The 14,839-nt window shown below is 40.9% G+C and overlaps 2 protein-coding genes across 4 annotated transcripts in view; both read right to left on the bottom strand.

Moving 5' to 3' along the window:
• The window catches only part of LOC145469953 (armadillo repeat-containing protein 8-like), a 45,172-nt gene extending 37,176 nt beyond the window's left edge, over positions 1 to 7,996 (bottom strand). The window contains exons 1-5 of one of the 3 annotated variants that reach the window (XM_081453774.1): positions 7,579 to 7,996; positions 7,434 to 7,507; positions 6,070 to 6,224; positions 4,315 to 4,374; positions 3,745 to 3,842 (exon numbers count right to left, since the gene is read on the bottom strand). In XM_081453774.1, the coding sequence (XP_081309900.1) occupies positions 3,745 to 3,842; positions 4,315 to 4,374; positions 6,070 to 6,224; positions 7,434 to 7,507; positions 7,579 to 7,599 (408 nt within the window). In that variant the 5' untranslated portion in view covers positions 7,600 to 7,996. The remainder of the gene's footprint in view (positions 1 to 3,744; positions 3,843 to 4,314; positions 4,375 to 6,069; positions 6,225 to 7,433; positions 7,508 to 7,578) is intronic. The other 2 variants (XM_081453775.1, XM_081453776.1) reach the window with 2 other exon arrangements.
• Positions 7,997 to 9,535: 1,539 nt separating this feature from the next.
• Positions 9,536 to 13,392, bottom strand: LOC145470116 (uncharacterized). Its single transcript, XM_081453951.1, has 4 exons — positions 13,115 to 13,392; positions 12,644 to 12,745; positions 11,864 to 11,956; positions 9,536 to 11,030 (listed from the first exon to the last, which is right to left on the bottom strand). The coding sequence occupies exons 1-4, from the start codon at positions 13,193 to 13,195 to the stop codon at positions 10,929 to 10,931; spliced, it is 378 nt and encodes a 125-aa protein (XP_081310077.1). The 5' UTR covers positions 13,196 to 13,392; the 3' UTR covers positions 9,536 to 10,928.
• Between the last annotated feature and the right edge of the window lie 1,447 nt (positions 13,393 to 14,839).

Genomic DNA, 14,839 nt, shown 5'->3' with positions numbered 1-14,839 from the left:
CGTCTCCGTGCTGTCTGCCCGTTCTCACCAAGTACTCTTCCATATGTTTCGGCACAGCTTTGGTGGGAACCCTTTTGTTGTAAAAGAAAGGGCACATCTCCTCGAACGTTGGCCTTAAGTGCTCTGGGATCTCTATGTCGACTTCGGCGAGGCCAAACCAACTTCCCGCTTTCAACCAGCGAATCAGAACTTTGGCCGCTGCCGCTTGGTGGCCATCGTCGTAGTGCACGACCTTCTCCTTCTCGCAAGGCATTTCTCTGAGCATGGTCGAGGGATAGAGAGCATTGGCGTCGAAACCGAGAATCTTTTTGCAAAGACGCGGTCCTTCGAACTGATGTGACCTTATCCGTGTCACACCGGCCTCGTGCCGTCTTGTGAAAACCAGGCTCGGTCCGCCAACAACTGCCCCTTCGAGCATTTCATAACCCTCTTTGCTTGGGCTGTAAAGGTCTGCGCCGCGCTCAATTGCCCCTCGGAGCAAATAATGCAAACTCACCCCTGGCATGCTCATTGGTCTTTCCGAATGTCGATTCCTCTCTCGGTGTAGAAGCATTTCATCTTTTCCAGCACCTCGAGGCCGGGGGCGACATCAAGATTGTTGTAGTAACGCAGCCAGTCTGCGAAGGTCCGCATCCCCTTTTCTTTGAACAGCCGCTGGCACCCCTCCCACTCCTTGCGCGTGAGAACGTATCTGCCCTTCAGCTTCGAATACCAGTTCTCATATTCCGGGAGCCCAGGGAAATAGAGCTTTTCGGGTGCGTCGAAGCATTCGTAAGGGAACCAGGATTTCTCAGACTCACTTCCGTAGGCTTTCACCCATTTTGCGTAACTCGTGCCTGGGCCCAGATAGTTGATGATATCGAGGAAACGTGCCCCCAGGTGAGCAGGAACATGGTTTTGTTTCCCTTCTTGGCCACTTTGACTTTTTTTGATACTTCGGCGAGAGTGCTGGCTTTGATCAGATTCAGGTCGTATGATCCTGAGTTGAAGCCCACGACAGGGACCTGGTTGCACCATTCATTGATTTTTTGCTGCTGATCTTTTGTCAGCAGGTGAATGTCTTCTGGCACAAACTCCGCTCTCACCTGGTCCTGGATGTTTTTCTCGCGCCTCTCCAGCTCTTTCATGAACTTGCAGACCAGCTTCGCAGGGTTTCTTTCACAGATGTGGGTGGGCTCTTTCAAGAGTGTCCCCAACACTCACAGAGATTGGCACGTGCGCGTTTTGTATCGTTAGCGCTCCTGTAGGTTCTTTCCGATAGTTTTTGTTGCCATACGCCTCGAAATCGTACAAGATCGTGTGCGGGTAAGTTTTCGTTTGCTTCCTCGGGAGTTCCCCCTTAAGAAACCCAACTTCGCAAGACCATGCTTCGATAACTTCGTAGCCGAGTTTCCGCAGAAAAGTGGTACAGTTCATGGTGGCTTGGTACAGTTGTTCGGGGGTTTTACCGTTAGTTACAGCCATCTGTTCTCAATTCCGCGGGTAACATTTTGGGCATCCGTGGAAGGCGCAGCTGTCCACGCTTGTGTGAATCTCTGCCCGCAATGCGTGCATGCATAGGTTTTCACCAGCTTTGCGATGTCTTTTATCAAGAAAGCGTGGCCTTCGTAGACACCTATCGTCAAAATCTTTTTAAGTTTGGGGTTTGGGTTTATTCTGAGGTGCCAAACCACTTCTCCATTTTCCAGACGCTCAGGCTCGTAGACACGGATTCCAAGCCAAGATGAGACCAATGAGCCCTCATTCAGATGGGCTTCAACCTTTTCCAACTCATCAAGAGACGTTTTTGCGAAGTTCTCTGGAATGGTCTTTAGTTTGTAGAAACTCTTGGCGAGATTTCGGGCTTCTTTTGTGCAACGGTCTGTGCACGCCCCACGGTGCACAGTGATGCACCGCCATAGGCACAGGTTGTTGTTATATACGTCCAAAGATACCATTGCCCAGCTATGGGCAAGGTTGCGCAGCCAGTCAGGCAAAGGCCCTGTTCCCACCAACAGCTGCCTGTCAATCACAACCTTCAGGTCTACGTTGAAAAAGGCTTCGAACACCCACTTTGTGTTGGGCCTGTCGACTTTTTCATTGTCGAGACGCAGTTCTTCCTGGCGGTTAAGCCATTTTTCCGCGTCTTCCAGTTTGTTAAACCACTGTGAGCCCTTGGGGTTCGAGTAGTACACGATCACAGTTCCATCCTCAATGTTGCGCAACTGGTACGCGAAAACGTGCCTCAGATAGAATGATGTGCTTACTCTTTCACGTATCCTCAACATAAAGTCTGGTTCGAGATTTCTCCCCAGACCTCTGATGAGGCGCCATCGAATGAAACGCCGGCCTGTACTCTCTTCCCCTTCTTTCTCTGCGTCATCGAACAGATCCAGAATCTCCTTCTGGTAGTCTGTCACTGTTTGGGTTTTCCACGCAGGGAAGGGGTCGTACTCCTTCAGAAGCACTTGCGCTTTTCTAGACTTTCTTTGGCGTGGAGGGGGTCTTGGTTGGTAAGGCTTTGGGAGTAAGGGGTTTTGCAAACTCTTCTGCGTTTCTTGAGAAATTGGTTCATCCAGCACGTTCTGGACAACCTTTCTTACCGCCGGAGCATTTTCTGCAAGAAGTTTCTCCAAATACTGCAATGCTGCTGGATCTATTTTTGCGAGTTCTTCATCCAGTATTTCTTCGTACCTTTGGTTTCTGGAAGCCATAGTTCCTTTTGTATAACACAAGTATTCATTTCTCTAACTGTTGTGTTTCTTTCAGCTCGAGCAAAACAAGTTCAAAAGTTTCCTTTGGTTTTTTGCGCTTGCGGGCAAGCCGCTGTTTTAGGGTGTTCCCGCCGCACGGTCTGCATAGGTGGTAATTGCACAAAAGCCCGTCCCTGCAGCCTCTACACAGCTCTGGCATCTTCATTCCTTTCTTTAGCTGGTATTTATGCTGCCTGCAATACGTACAGCCCCCGACACAACTCTTCCCACAGCTCTCTTTCCGGCCCCGCATCAGCCACGTGCACTTGTTTGTTGCTCAAGACATCGCGGCTCAGGCAGTATAACAGCGGGCTCGTTTGTTTCTAATTGCGCCCTTCCCTCCCTCCCTCCCCTTAGTAGTATATAGGGTAGTTGGCAAATACTATTTCAAAGAGGGAGAAGCATTTCCCGTTTTGCAACTCCCTGGTTTAACTGAAGCGAGCTTGCCAGCTTAGGACTTAAAGCTGGCGGTTTCAAAATGAGGAAATACTTCTCCCTCTGCGAAATGGTATTTGCCGACTACCCTATATACTACTGTATATACATTTATTTAGTACCGGTTTATTTTATATTTTTTGTCCATAACATTTTGTATAATCATTGTAGTTATTTCTATTTTTTACAATTTTCTTCTTTGTATTAAGTATAGTGCTTGTGCAAGTGTTATTCCATGTCTCACGTTTCTTAAAATTGTACGTTAATTTTTTCAAAAATTTTGCATTGTATCACATTTTACTTATACGCCATTGCTTGTATTAATTCAACCAAACTTGTAAATGAATTCACAACTGAAGATGATCATTAAACAATCGAAACATGTCTTGTTTTAAACAGTTGTTGTCCATTTCTTAAATATTTTAAGCAACTTTAAAAATCATTGATGTCTGTTTATACATGTAGTTGAAGCTAAACATGTAGCTTCATAACAGCAGCACATGTACAAAGTTACGAATAGTTTAATCCAGAAGCTGGGGAGGCTAATCTCTGCCAGTTCATTACAAACATTACTTACTTTAAAGACTGGACTGCATGGAGTAAGGGAAGAACTATAGAGTGACTTCAAGGATCTGACAGATGCTGCAACCACTCTAGCATCTGAATGACAAATACCTGCCAGAGATTCAAGGAAACAAAAATTAGAAATTTATAAACGAGTATATATTCTAGGCAATGAGAATGCAAACCTTTTAGAATTTCAGTACTTTAAGGCTCACCAGAAAGTCTTAGTAATCTTGTATAAGTTAAGTCTTATTACATAGCACATCCATGTACTATCAGACTATGGCTGTTCAAAACAATTATTGTTTGAAAACTCACAACTGCATGGGGAAGCAATATTTTGAGGGGCAGAAAATGCATTTTGCTGTTTACCATTTTAAAACCTTGAATTAAAATGAGTCTATTCCTCTTGATGGTTAGAGGACACTTGTCCCAAATCAGACTAAGAATACTGAGAAATAAATTGAATTACTTTTAAAAGAAAACAGCACTTGCCATTAGCCTGTCCTAAATGACAGTAAGACTTCCTTTGCACTGTACTTACAAACGCACCAACCAAAAAAAGAGCACAAATAGAATATACCTTTGAAGAACACATCAAGTGAGTGTGCTTCCAAAAGAGCTTGAACATTCTCAGCAGAACCTTTAAACAGAAGAAACAATATAACTTATCTTATATCACAGGAGAAACATGCAACAATAATATGTCTTATAATAATAAACAGGAGCATTATTTTTTTTCTTTTAGTAATGAATTTGTTCACCAAAAGAAAATATTTATCCAAACATTTCTGGCATCGTTGAGAAAGAGATGACTCGCAACCCCTAATATTTCAAACTGAGACCCACACAAAGAAGAGAAAACAGAATTTAATTAAATAAATAATACGTACATACATACTTTATTCGTCCCAATTCAGAATAAAGATAGAACTATTAAAAATTAAATTATTTAAAAATTCTATGTACAACTCAATTAATCAATTAATAAGTGACTAATTAACAAATTAGTTACTACATGTAAGTGTCAAGATATTCTGTTACCAGTGCTACTTGGAGAAACTAAATAAACAAATGGACATGGTCAATAATAGAACAGAAAACTTGTCATTCAAATACTCCCAACTGGTGGAGGCTAATCAGTTCCTTTTAAAAAGCATGGGGAAGTTGTGTGGAGGTGTGCTGGCCTCATGGTTAGTGCTCTTGACTCTGTATTGAGTGATTCGGGTTCGAGCTCTAGCCAGGGACAATTCGTGTTATGTTCTTGGGCAAGACATTTCACCCTCACAGCTGAGTTAAATTTGGGACTACTGAAACAAGATTCATATAGTGGCAGAGAAGAGGATAGGAACCTGGGTACCATGATTTGATATGCACAGATTTCTGGTGGACTGACCCAAGGCAAATTGAAAACTTTTATCATAAAAGATGTTAGCCATCTTTCTGCAGATTAGCAAAGATCATCTGATTGTGCGATGATCACTATAGTGAATAATTCCAAACTGTACAATGTAACTGGGAAATGAAAGCCTGGTGTGAAAAAGAAACCAGTTCCTGGTTAATGAACACTGCAGGATATTCAGAATGGAAAAACACAATAAACATGTGCACTTTTTAGCTGTGTGCCAGGCTCCAAGTTTGAAAAAAACGGCAGGAATTTTGTTGATCATGTACACAAAATGAGTAACAAACTTAATATGCTTTCCCAAATTCAAGTAGCAACATTTTCTTGTCACTAATGGAAAGCTGGTGAAATGTTTTTGTGGGGAATCAATTTTTATCGGACAAAACTGACATCAAGAAGGTTTCAGAACCCTTTATCCCCATGGCATACAATAAATTTCAGTGCAAAGACACAACTTTTGTTGCAAACCCTCTTAACATATTGCATCCATATAAGCACAGCACTTATATATAAACTAGAGAGCCTCACAGCAGACACGGGGAGCCTGGTTTTCTTTACAATGAAATGCCAAAAAATTCATGTCCGCCCAAGTATAAATTAATCAACTGAGCGACATCCTCACGTCCCTTATTACAGTCCACCATTCTCTCCAACATTACGGCCTGCACTGCTTGAGCCCGCAAGTAGGAAGGTGGGAAGAGGAGTACCATGAGAATATGTTTGGTCTTTCAAAAGGTACATGTACATATCCACCATATTAATCACTATCGCCAACCACTAACAACAACCATGAACTAAGCTAAAATCTGAAACAGGATGCAGAAAAATCAAACATTTTGGTCTTAAAGAGTGAAAGAAAGTGGACAACTGGGAGTCACACCTTATGGGACAAGCCCTGCCCATCCAGGATGTAAATAAAATTATAAACCATACCTCTTGCCAGGCTCCCTAACAGCACAACTGATTCAACAACAAACTCAATTCCAGTGTCATCCTGCACCAGAAGTTCTATTATCTTTGGTATGACATCAAGTCTGATGAATGATGACTTTTTAGCTTTATTTCCAATCACTGCATTTTTTATATTTCTGTAGCAATTAAAAAAAGATGATTGTAATAGTCTACCAGTTCAGTTCAGTACACTTTAATAATACTATACTATGTCAGTTCAGTTCAATAATACTATACAATCCTGTCATCTCAATCATCTGTACGGAAACCTACATTTTTGAGATTACATAACAGGCTTCCCAGTGTCAGATCTATCTTATGAAAATGAAATGTACACTTTCTGTTTGTTAGTCTTCTTTTTGTTCTTTTCATGTTTTCTTGTTGTTTCTCTTTTTTTTGGAATACACAGTTAACACTGTATCTTGATTATTATTTGTTTTCTTTTCCTTTTTTAGGCTGCATCTCAGCCATCTTTCTGTCTGGCTGTACAGTCCTGGTCTTGCACTCAATTGACCTTTTTAGCTTGGGTGTTTGTTTTTCCATAACAGACCCACAGTTTTCACTAGAGTATTGTTATTTTATCCATCAAAAAGTTGTTCATTCATGTACACATGACTATTTGGAAATGTGAAAGCAAGAATTCTCAAGAGTATCATCACTGGGGGGGGGGGTACTTTGGGAATTTCTGGGTGGGGATGTGCCGCTGGGACCCTGGAACCCTTAGCCTATACCAGAGCTAGTTCAGCTGAATTTTGCTACCCTATACTAGAGTAACCTCCCCAAATCCCCCAATCTATCGACACTGTTAAAGTTGATTTGCATATATTTAAACTTGCCAATTTGATTTTTTTTATATTTTTGAGTGGCAATTCCTGGTTTCCTTAGTCTAGATAAAATCTTCAACCAACTAGTCAGTTTTGTGAAAAATCATACCCTATTCTAGACCCAAACGCTCTGATTTATATACCCTATCCTAGAGTAAACTGCTTGAAAACCATACGCTTCACAGCAGTACATACGTATATAGCCCATATATGGCAGTGCCCCCCCCCCCCCCCCCCCATCACATGGTCTGAAATGGGGCAACAAACTGCATAAACTAAATAGGTCTATTTTCAGCATCACAAAATTCAGTACGGACCGGTTCCTAGTTAGAAGTCTTAACAGTACAAAAATTAGGGAAGTCAGGGAACGATATATATTTTAAGTGAAAAAAAGACAACCTTAAGATGACATGATAAGCAGAAAGCTGACATGTAGGCCTTCTGTTAAAGTTATTCTTGACCGCTGGTAACTTATTTAAAGAAACACGTGAAATAATTTAATTTACACCGAAATACACTCACGTAACGGCTTGAAGTCTGTCATCATATTCAGGAGAAGACAGGTTATTCACAAAAACTTCATCAGTGTCCGGCTCCTAGAAAACGCTTAAATTAAAACTAGAACTAATAAATAAAGCGACAATATCATTAGCGACTTCTCACCTACCGTAAATACCGGCATTTTCATGGTGAACAGACTGGGTTTCAACTTTTTATCTCGCTTTTTTTTTCTCGCTCTCTCTTTCTTAAAGTACGTAGTCAGCAGTTGTTACCGAAGGCTCAAAACATGGACTTATATAGTATGCTGTGTAACTAACTGCAAATATCCTCACGTCATTCGAACTTCCAGTCCCGTCACGACCAGTCACCTAGCCTGCGAACAGGCTCCCAGCGAGGGCGGAAAAAAATTCGGCGAGCGAAAGCGTGATTCCGTGAGCTAAGCGAGTGGGAGTCGTAGCGTGAATCCGCGAGCGAAGCACCCCCTCGTCACCAGACCGCTCTCGGCTCGTCCCGCTCGCCCCGTTCTACGCTCGGCTAGCTCGCTCTGAAACCAACCGGGAGCCTGTTCACAGGCTACCAGTCACCCTTTGTCCCGAACCGGCAAAGTAATCCGTAGATTCAAGAAAAGAAAAAACATTGACCTGTTAATCGTACTTGGCCACGTTGTCATTGCGCAAGTGCACCCTAGCTAAGCACATTGAGCTCTTGATAAGATGAACTAGGATAACTCTCTCAGTCCAACATGTGGGTATGGCCCCCGGAGCCATATATGGGCTATATATGTATGTGCGGCCCCAAAGGGTATGGTTTTTCAGCCATTTTGGTAATAAATAGGGTATCGATTTTAGCTGATTTTAGCCATTTTGGTCATAAATAGGGTATGGTTTTTGCACTCTAGCCTAGATATGGGTATGTTGTCAAGAAGAAGCCACTTTTTCATCATTATCGAAAAAAAAAGTCAACAAAAGCCCTTGGCAAATTATGTTTACGGTAATTTAACATTGGCCTGAACTAGGGAACAAATTGTACTGCATGTCTGAAACAGGGTTTTGATTTAAGGGTCAGGTCATAAGTAGGGTTTCGAATTTATGGTCAGGTCATAAATGGGGTAGGGAATATTGCAGATTTTGGTCATAAATAGGGTAAGGGTTTTGGGGAGAGGGCTGCATACCCCCGCCCTATTTTTCTGGGAGTAGCCCCCAGGGCGAGAGAGGATGGAGATGGGGGGCCCTATGGCCCAAGGGAGGATGGGGGGTTGCCCCATTCCAAAAGGTCGGGGATGCTCGTTGAATTTGTTAAATTCCAAAGAGAGACTGATCTGGAAGTGGCTCAAACTTTTCTTTGACACCTAAAAGACACTAACCTAAAATGGACAGATATTTTCAATTATATTTAGAGTGCGACCCTTGAGGTTCCATGAAGGCTACAACCCTGAACCCCCCCCCAAGTGAGACCAAAATGTGTGATTTACACCACTAACAGGGATGATGAGCATCCCTGACTTTTTCACATGTGAGACACACAGAGCAGGAGAGGGGGAGGGGTGCAGTTGTCAAGAGACACAGGCTTAGAAGATGGCAGGAAACCAAGACCAGTTGGACAGGAAAATCAGTTAAGAAGGGAAAAACAACATTGGAAAGAAGCATTGATGTAAAACATGTACTCAGGATATTTTCTTTTTCTTGAACAGTATGGTGTACTGTCATACACCTACCTAAAAAGAACACAGTTCTGTAACTTTAAAAGTCTATACATAGTTTATTTTTTAACCATTAATTTGATTTCGAGGCAGTTTCTGCTAGTATTTTCAAGAAAGCAGAAAATAGAGGAGCTTTACATAAATTTTAAGACAGTCAAGTTTGACAACTAGTTGTGAATGAAGTACCCTTTGTCTGGAAATTTGCAAAGAATGTCTGTGAAATGAGGCTGACAGCTGTAAATGTACTCCATGTACCAAAGTAACTCACTCAGTTTAATTCTGTTGTATCAATCATAATGAAATGATATTCAGGATATTATGTTTATTTCACATATTTAAAACTGCAGTTCAGATTTCAAAAATCAGGTATGCAGTGAAGATAGGTTTGTACTATGATTTAAAAACAACACTGTAGCCAAATATCTTCTAAACCATTTATTGGCATATTTCCAGCAAAAAATTCCTCATACTTACAAAAACGTTTACATGACACAGTACCAGGTAACATATGATAAAGGACCAGAGAATATTCATGACTTCTGATACATCAATGATCCTATTGAGTTAACCAATAACAACATTCTCTTAAGTGAAACAAGGTGAAAATAGTCATTAGGTAGGAGGGGCTCTTATTTTTTTTCAACCATTTCACTAAGGGTCCTTCTGCACCAGGCTGACAAATTTGTTCAGCTCTACCAAACATCATGACAAATATTGCCTAAAAATATTTGCAAACCACAATACAGAAATATTTGACTCCTTCTGTTCACTGTGAAATGGCTTCATCAATGTTGTCCTTAAAATAAATTGACAATAAATCGACAGATCTGCCAGTTTTGATGCTTGGCAAAAAGTTGGCCTGCTGTGAGGTAGGATGACAATGTTTTTGAAGCTTGGTATGGTTTCACAAAATTTGGTAGGACTGAAAATGGGCGTTCACACTTGTAGCATGGAATTGACAACAGATATTTCATTTGCAAAATAAACCAAAATTTGCCTATAGTGGATTGGCTTCTTAGTGAGCCTCTTCAGTGGCTAGTCATGTACACAGTACATTTTCTTCTTCAGGATGCATTGCAGCAGTGCTTTCAAAAAGACCTGACACTTACCAGAGCTCTGGCAAGCATCTGCTGATGCTGTCTGATGGTTGCTTCACTAGGGAAGTTATTTACATGTATATGTACCGGTATTGTACGGTTCGAGAATATATTCATACTTCCCTCGCAGAAAAGATTGGAATTTCCTGAGGGGGGAGGGAGTAACTTCTGTAAGACTGAAAAACTTAAGAAACGCAGGAAGTTTGATTGGAATTTCCAGAGGGGTGGGGTTCTCTGAAAAAAATCCCTTCTGTGGGGGTGGTATGGATATTTTCTGGAACTACACATTTCTATTCTTACTAAAAGCAATGTAATTGTTGAAAAATTTCTGATGAGCATCACAGTACTCTTGTTCTGTCCCTCTGGGCATTGATATGTATTATTTTACATATATGTACATGTACCCTACTGTATACACTATGATATTCAAGAGTCATTAAAAATAACAGATTCAGTGCAACTGTTGTTCAATAGTTGCACAGCTTCACAAGAGTACAGACATGAGCGTGAATCAAACTGCTGTCCAGCTGAGAATAAACTTCCATTGTATCCCCAGCCACATCCTGCTGCTCACAGCCCAACTCACCCGTCATACCAGTTACCATTGTACTGATGTTGATACAAGTAAAGCCGCAGGCTTCTTATGGCACAGCTTATGATGGTCAATTCACTGTACATGCACTCATTAAATCTGCAAAACAGTTCCAGTTTAGGATAAATTCAAACTTCATCTTCATTTAATAGCATGTTGGGGATTCCATTTTTGATTGGAAATTTTTTGCCTGATTCTGGACAGACCAGTGATCCTTCTTCCACTTCAACCTGTATACAAAAAAAAAACATATTAAAGACTGCTGGTTAAATAACAATGTCTCTGAATGGATGGCAAAGTATTTAGCACAAGGCTACAATATTAAGCAAATTTCTCACCCTTTAAAACTTTAGAAAAACAATAGAAAACTGCTGCTGATGCATTAGCATGTGCGTACCAGCATAAATGAGCTTCATAAAAACTGAGCTGGTTTAATCTATGTATGCAACATACGCAATGTTTGTTACATATACATGTGCGCGTGCATGTACATATAGGTATTGATTGGTACAGTGGCTTAGGGTATGTCGTCTGATCAGCTACATGTACACTGTAGCAATATTTATTATATTGGTGAAATATAACCTCTACCATCAGAAGTTTAATCAAGAAAAAAAAAAATGAATTTATAATGGGATCTTTTTTTCAGGGCAAATTTCGTATAACTGTTTTTCCAAAAGACTTGAAAAATGGAGGGAGAGGTGTAGTGGCCTAATGATTATTGCGAGGGACTCCAGATTAGTTTTGACCACTGCCTGGGGCCAACAGCAACAACAACATCTCTTATTTAAACACGGTGGGTTTTAGAGCTAATATAGCTTATGGGACCGACATGTAAAAAATGTTAATAGGATAATAAACAATTGAAAAAATGCAAAAAAGATACATGGGATTGTGTGCATTTCTGCTTATAGGCAAGATACTATTTTCGCAGTGTCTCTCTCCATCCTTATGCGTAAACAAAAAGACTGTATCTCTGAAATGGCTTATGTTATAAATAGAACACTTGAAAGCCCTACTATGCCACAGAATTTAATCGTATTATTGCTTCTTGAATACAAACCTCTAGCAAAACATGATGAGCTTTTTTAAGAAATTCTTCATCTTTTTCATAGTCTGGGATTAATTCATCTGGCAGACCCTCAGACCGTCCAACCTGAAGTTATTAGATTATTTCTCAGATCACAAGTTGTAATACAGTACTGGGATAAAAATTTTCAACGTTACCAGCTAACAGGACTAAGGGAAGGGTAAGACAACTTAATATGGTTCTGTCATGTTGATGTACGATACCACTTTAGCAGAGAAATATGGTGGCCAAAAAGGTCAGACTGTGAGAAGAAAAACATATTTCACTGTCAATAGATGTTCTCATTTTTTCGCCAGCTTCTCAGTGGTCCAGAATCCTAAATCCTTGAATCTGATTGGCTAATCCTGCACACTCCAGTGGTCTAGATTTTCCCATACGGAATGCTCAGAAATTTCCACTTTAGCAACTTTTCAAGGTTTTAGTTACACCATAAAACAATGTAAAATGTAAAAATTCAACACAGAGGCAAACAATCCTGGATTCCGATAACAAGAGCTATCATAGCGAAACGCCAAACACGTGTGCATTCTCCAAATTTGAACTGAATGGCTTAAAACTCAACACAAAAATAGTTCTCAAAATATAAAGAAAATTAACATGTCATATACCGGTCTTGGCCTTGTGAAAAACTGTCCCCTCTGTCTTAAGTACAGACCTTAGTCCATACTCAGGCACAGTTTTTCCCGATACGGATCTCCCTGCCAGCAAATAACATATGTGTAACATTAAGTAGTACATGTATGTTGGACTCACTTGTTGTGCTGCCTGGACTAGAGCACTCCATTCCAGTTTAGGAATCATGCGAGCGATGAAGTCAGGATTGAAGTCCACTTCATTTACAACAACATTAACAACCTAACACAAAACAGCAGGATAAAAAGCATAAGTTTACCAAACACAGCTCTTTAAACTGCTGCACTGATGTGGTAGACAAGCTAAGTTGTTTTTTAACTACATTTGCTATAACATACGTTATAATGATTTACACGAAAGGTCCGCATCGATCAGCCTGACTCGATCTTCTTCAAATAAAGTATGTATCAGCATGTATGTGCTCGTCTTCTGGATAGGGATGGCGAATGGTAGGGAAGTCATAACATCGAAATAATCATGTTTTACTATTTAACGCACTCTTCTGTGACTCCACGTGAAAGTCAAAGAATCCAAAGTCACGTCACTGTCTTCAGATACTATATAATTACGGAGTAAAAATAAAATTTGTACCTCTATGGTCAAAGGATATCCATTCTTCACGCCTTTGACATGAGATTTTAGCATGTTATGCGTTAAAAGCCGCATTTTCATCAGAAAGAATTGGCTAAAATGTGCGCTACATCGATGATTCGATGAACGTCGAATGTTTTACAATTGAATGCCGCTGAAATTTGTTGCAGGCTCGCTTGCAGTAACGAGGCTACATAATAGACTCGTTGTGATTGGCTAAAGTGTAAGGGCGCCAAACCGCTCACGTGTAGCTGCGCCAGTGATGACACCTCGGCCTGAAAGTGTTTGGAATTCACAGCTTTTGTGAGTTTTACAACGAGAATTGTACGCTCCTTTGAGGTATTTTTATTTTTTTTCTTTTGAAATACGTGCACTTATTTTTGCGGAGAAGAAAGGCGGAGGAAAAATAGCTTCCAGAGATCCGTGGGGGTAGATATTTTGTGGTAAAATCGACCACGCGCACGTTGATCACAGTGAGCTGAGTTTGCTAAAACTGGATCGTAATATTCTTATAAGCTTATCTTTTAGTTTCGGGACTTTGCTGACACGCAGTCAGTTAACTAATTGTTTTTTCAAAGAGCGTGTGTCTCAGGCGGCCTGTTTTTTACTACGGTTTAACGATTTTTCCCCAGCTCACTTCGATTGCGCCATAAAGACTGCCTCTTCATATGAGACCGGTGACCGGGCTAGCTCGGTTAGGGCTGTTTCACTAGAGACGGAAGCGACGGAAGCGGAGTCGTAAGTGGAGTCGGAATCGGAAGAAAGTTCTGATCTAGTGTGAATCGGCATGACGGAAGCGGAATCGTAAGCCTTGCTTTCAGCGTAAGCCTCCCTTTCATTTGTAAACATTCACGATGGCGGACCCGGGAGATGACGAGAGATTGCTGCTTTTGCTATTGCTTTTTGTTCTCATATGACAAACCTCTCAGCAGACACAATATTACGGTAACTAATACCCAAACGGAAAAACCCGAGAAAACTGCAGCCATACAACAGCATGATCCTGACTTAAGAAAACCTCAAACAAATGAAACTGTATTCACTACTGCAATACGTACTGGTCTGAAGTCCTACTTGTTTAGCGACATCCTCCCATGCTAGCCTTTTTTTGTTGTTGTCTTTGAAGTCCCTGCAGAACTTGTCATAAAGAACGGGGAACTGTCTCACAGCCTCTGCCAGTTTTTCCTCTAGACCCACTATTTTTTTTTTCTTGCTCTAAGTTTGAAAGGGACTGGTAATGAGTTTTTTGATTGGCTGATAATTCCGCTTCCACTTCTGATTCCGTTCACCTTGTTCTCACTGGATCGAAAGCGACGGAAGTGGAAGCAGAATTGGAAGAAAAAGAAACTCATCTGATCCTTCTTAATCCGATTCCGTTGAGCTTCTGACTCCGCTTCTGATTCCACTTTTTGATTTACACTGGATCGTAACACTCCTTGCGCTTCCGATTCCGACTCTGCCTCCAATTCCATCACTAGTGTGAACCAGCCCTTACCAGGACGAATTTTGTGGTCTGTTCATATGGCAAATTTCAGCCTGGTCAACCGGGATGAAATCCAAGAAACACAACTAAAATGGTGGAACGTAAACTTGTATCGTTCGTGACTGTTGTAGCTCTGTGGACTCTTGTAACTTTACAAATGAAGCTAATTCGAATATTCCTAAAGTTGAAATATGTACATGTACAAGAAAAAAATTATGCAATTTTGGCCACTAAGTTGTGAA

Source organism: Orbicella franksi, chromosome 15 (genome assembly GCF_964199315.1).
Source record: "Orbicella franksi chromosome 15, jaOrbFran1.1, whole genome shotgun sequence".
NCBI classification, from domain to species: domain Eukaryota; kingdom Metazoa; phylum Cnidaria; class Anthozoa; order Scleractinia; family Merulinidae; genus Orbicella; species Orbicella franksi.
This window is presented reverse-complemented; position numbering and strand designations above follow the sequence as displayed.

What these genes read in the sequence shown, in the direction of transcription:
- LOC145470116 (XM_081453951.1), bottom strand. Translation starts at nt 13,195, where the DNA reads ATGAAAATGCGGCTTTTAACGCATAACATGCTAAAATCTCATGTCAAA. An exon ending in GATATCCTTTGACCATAGAG is followed by an intron (nt 12,746 to 13,114) that starts GTACAAATTTTA and finishes GTTTTGTGTTAG; the next exon opens with GTTGTTAATGTTGTTGTAAA. An exon ending in CTCATCATGTTTTGCTAGAG is followed by an intron (nt 11,031 to 11,863) that starts GTTTGTATTCAA and finishes TTTTGTATACAG; the next exon opens with GTTGAAGTGGAAGAAGGATC.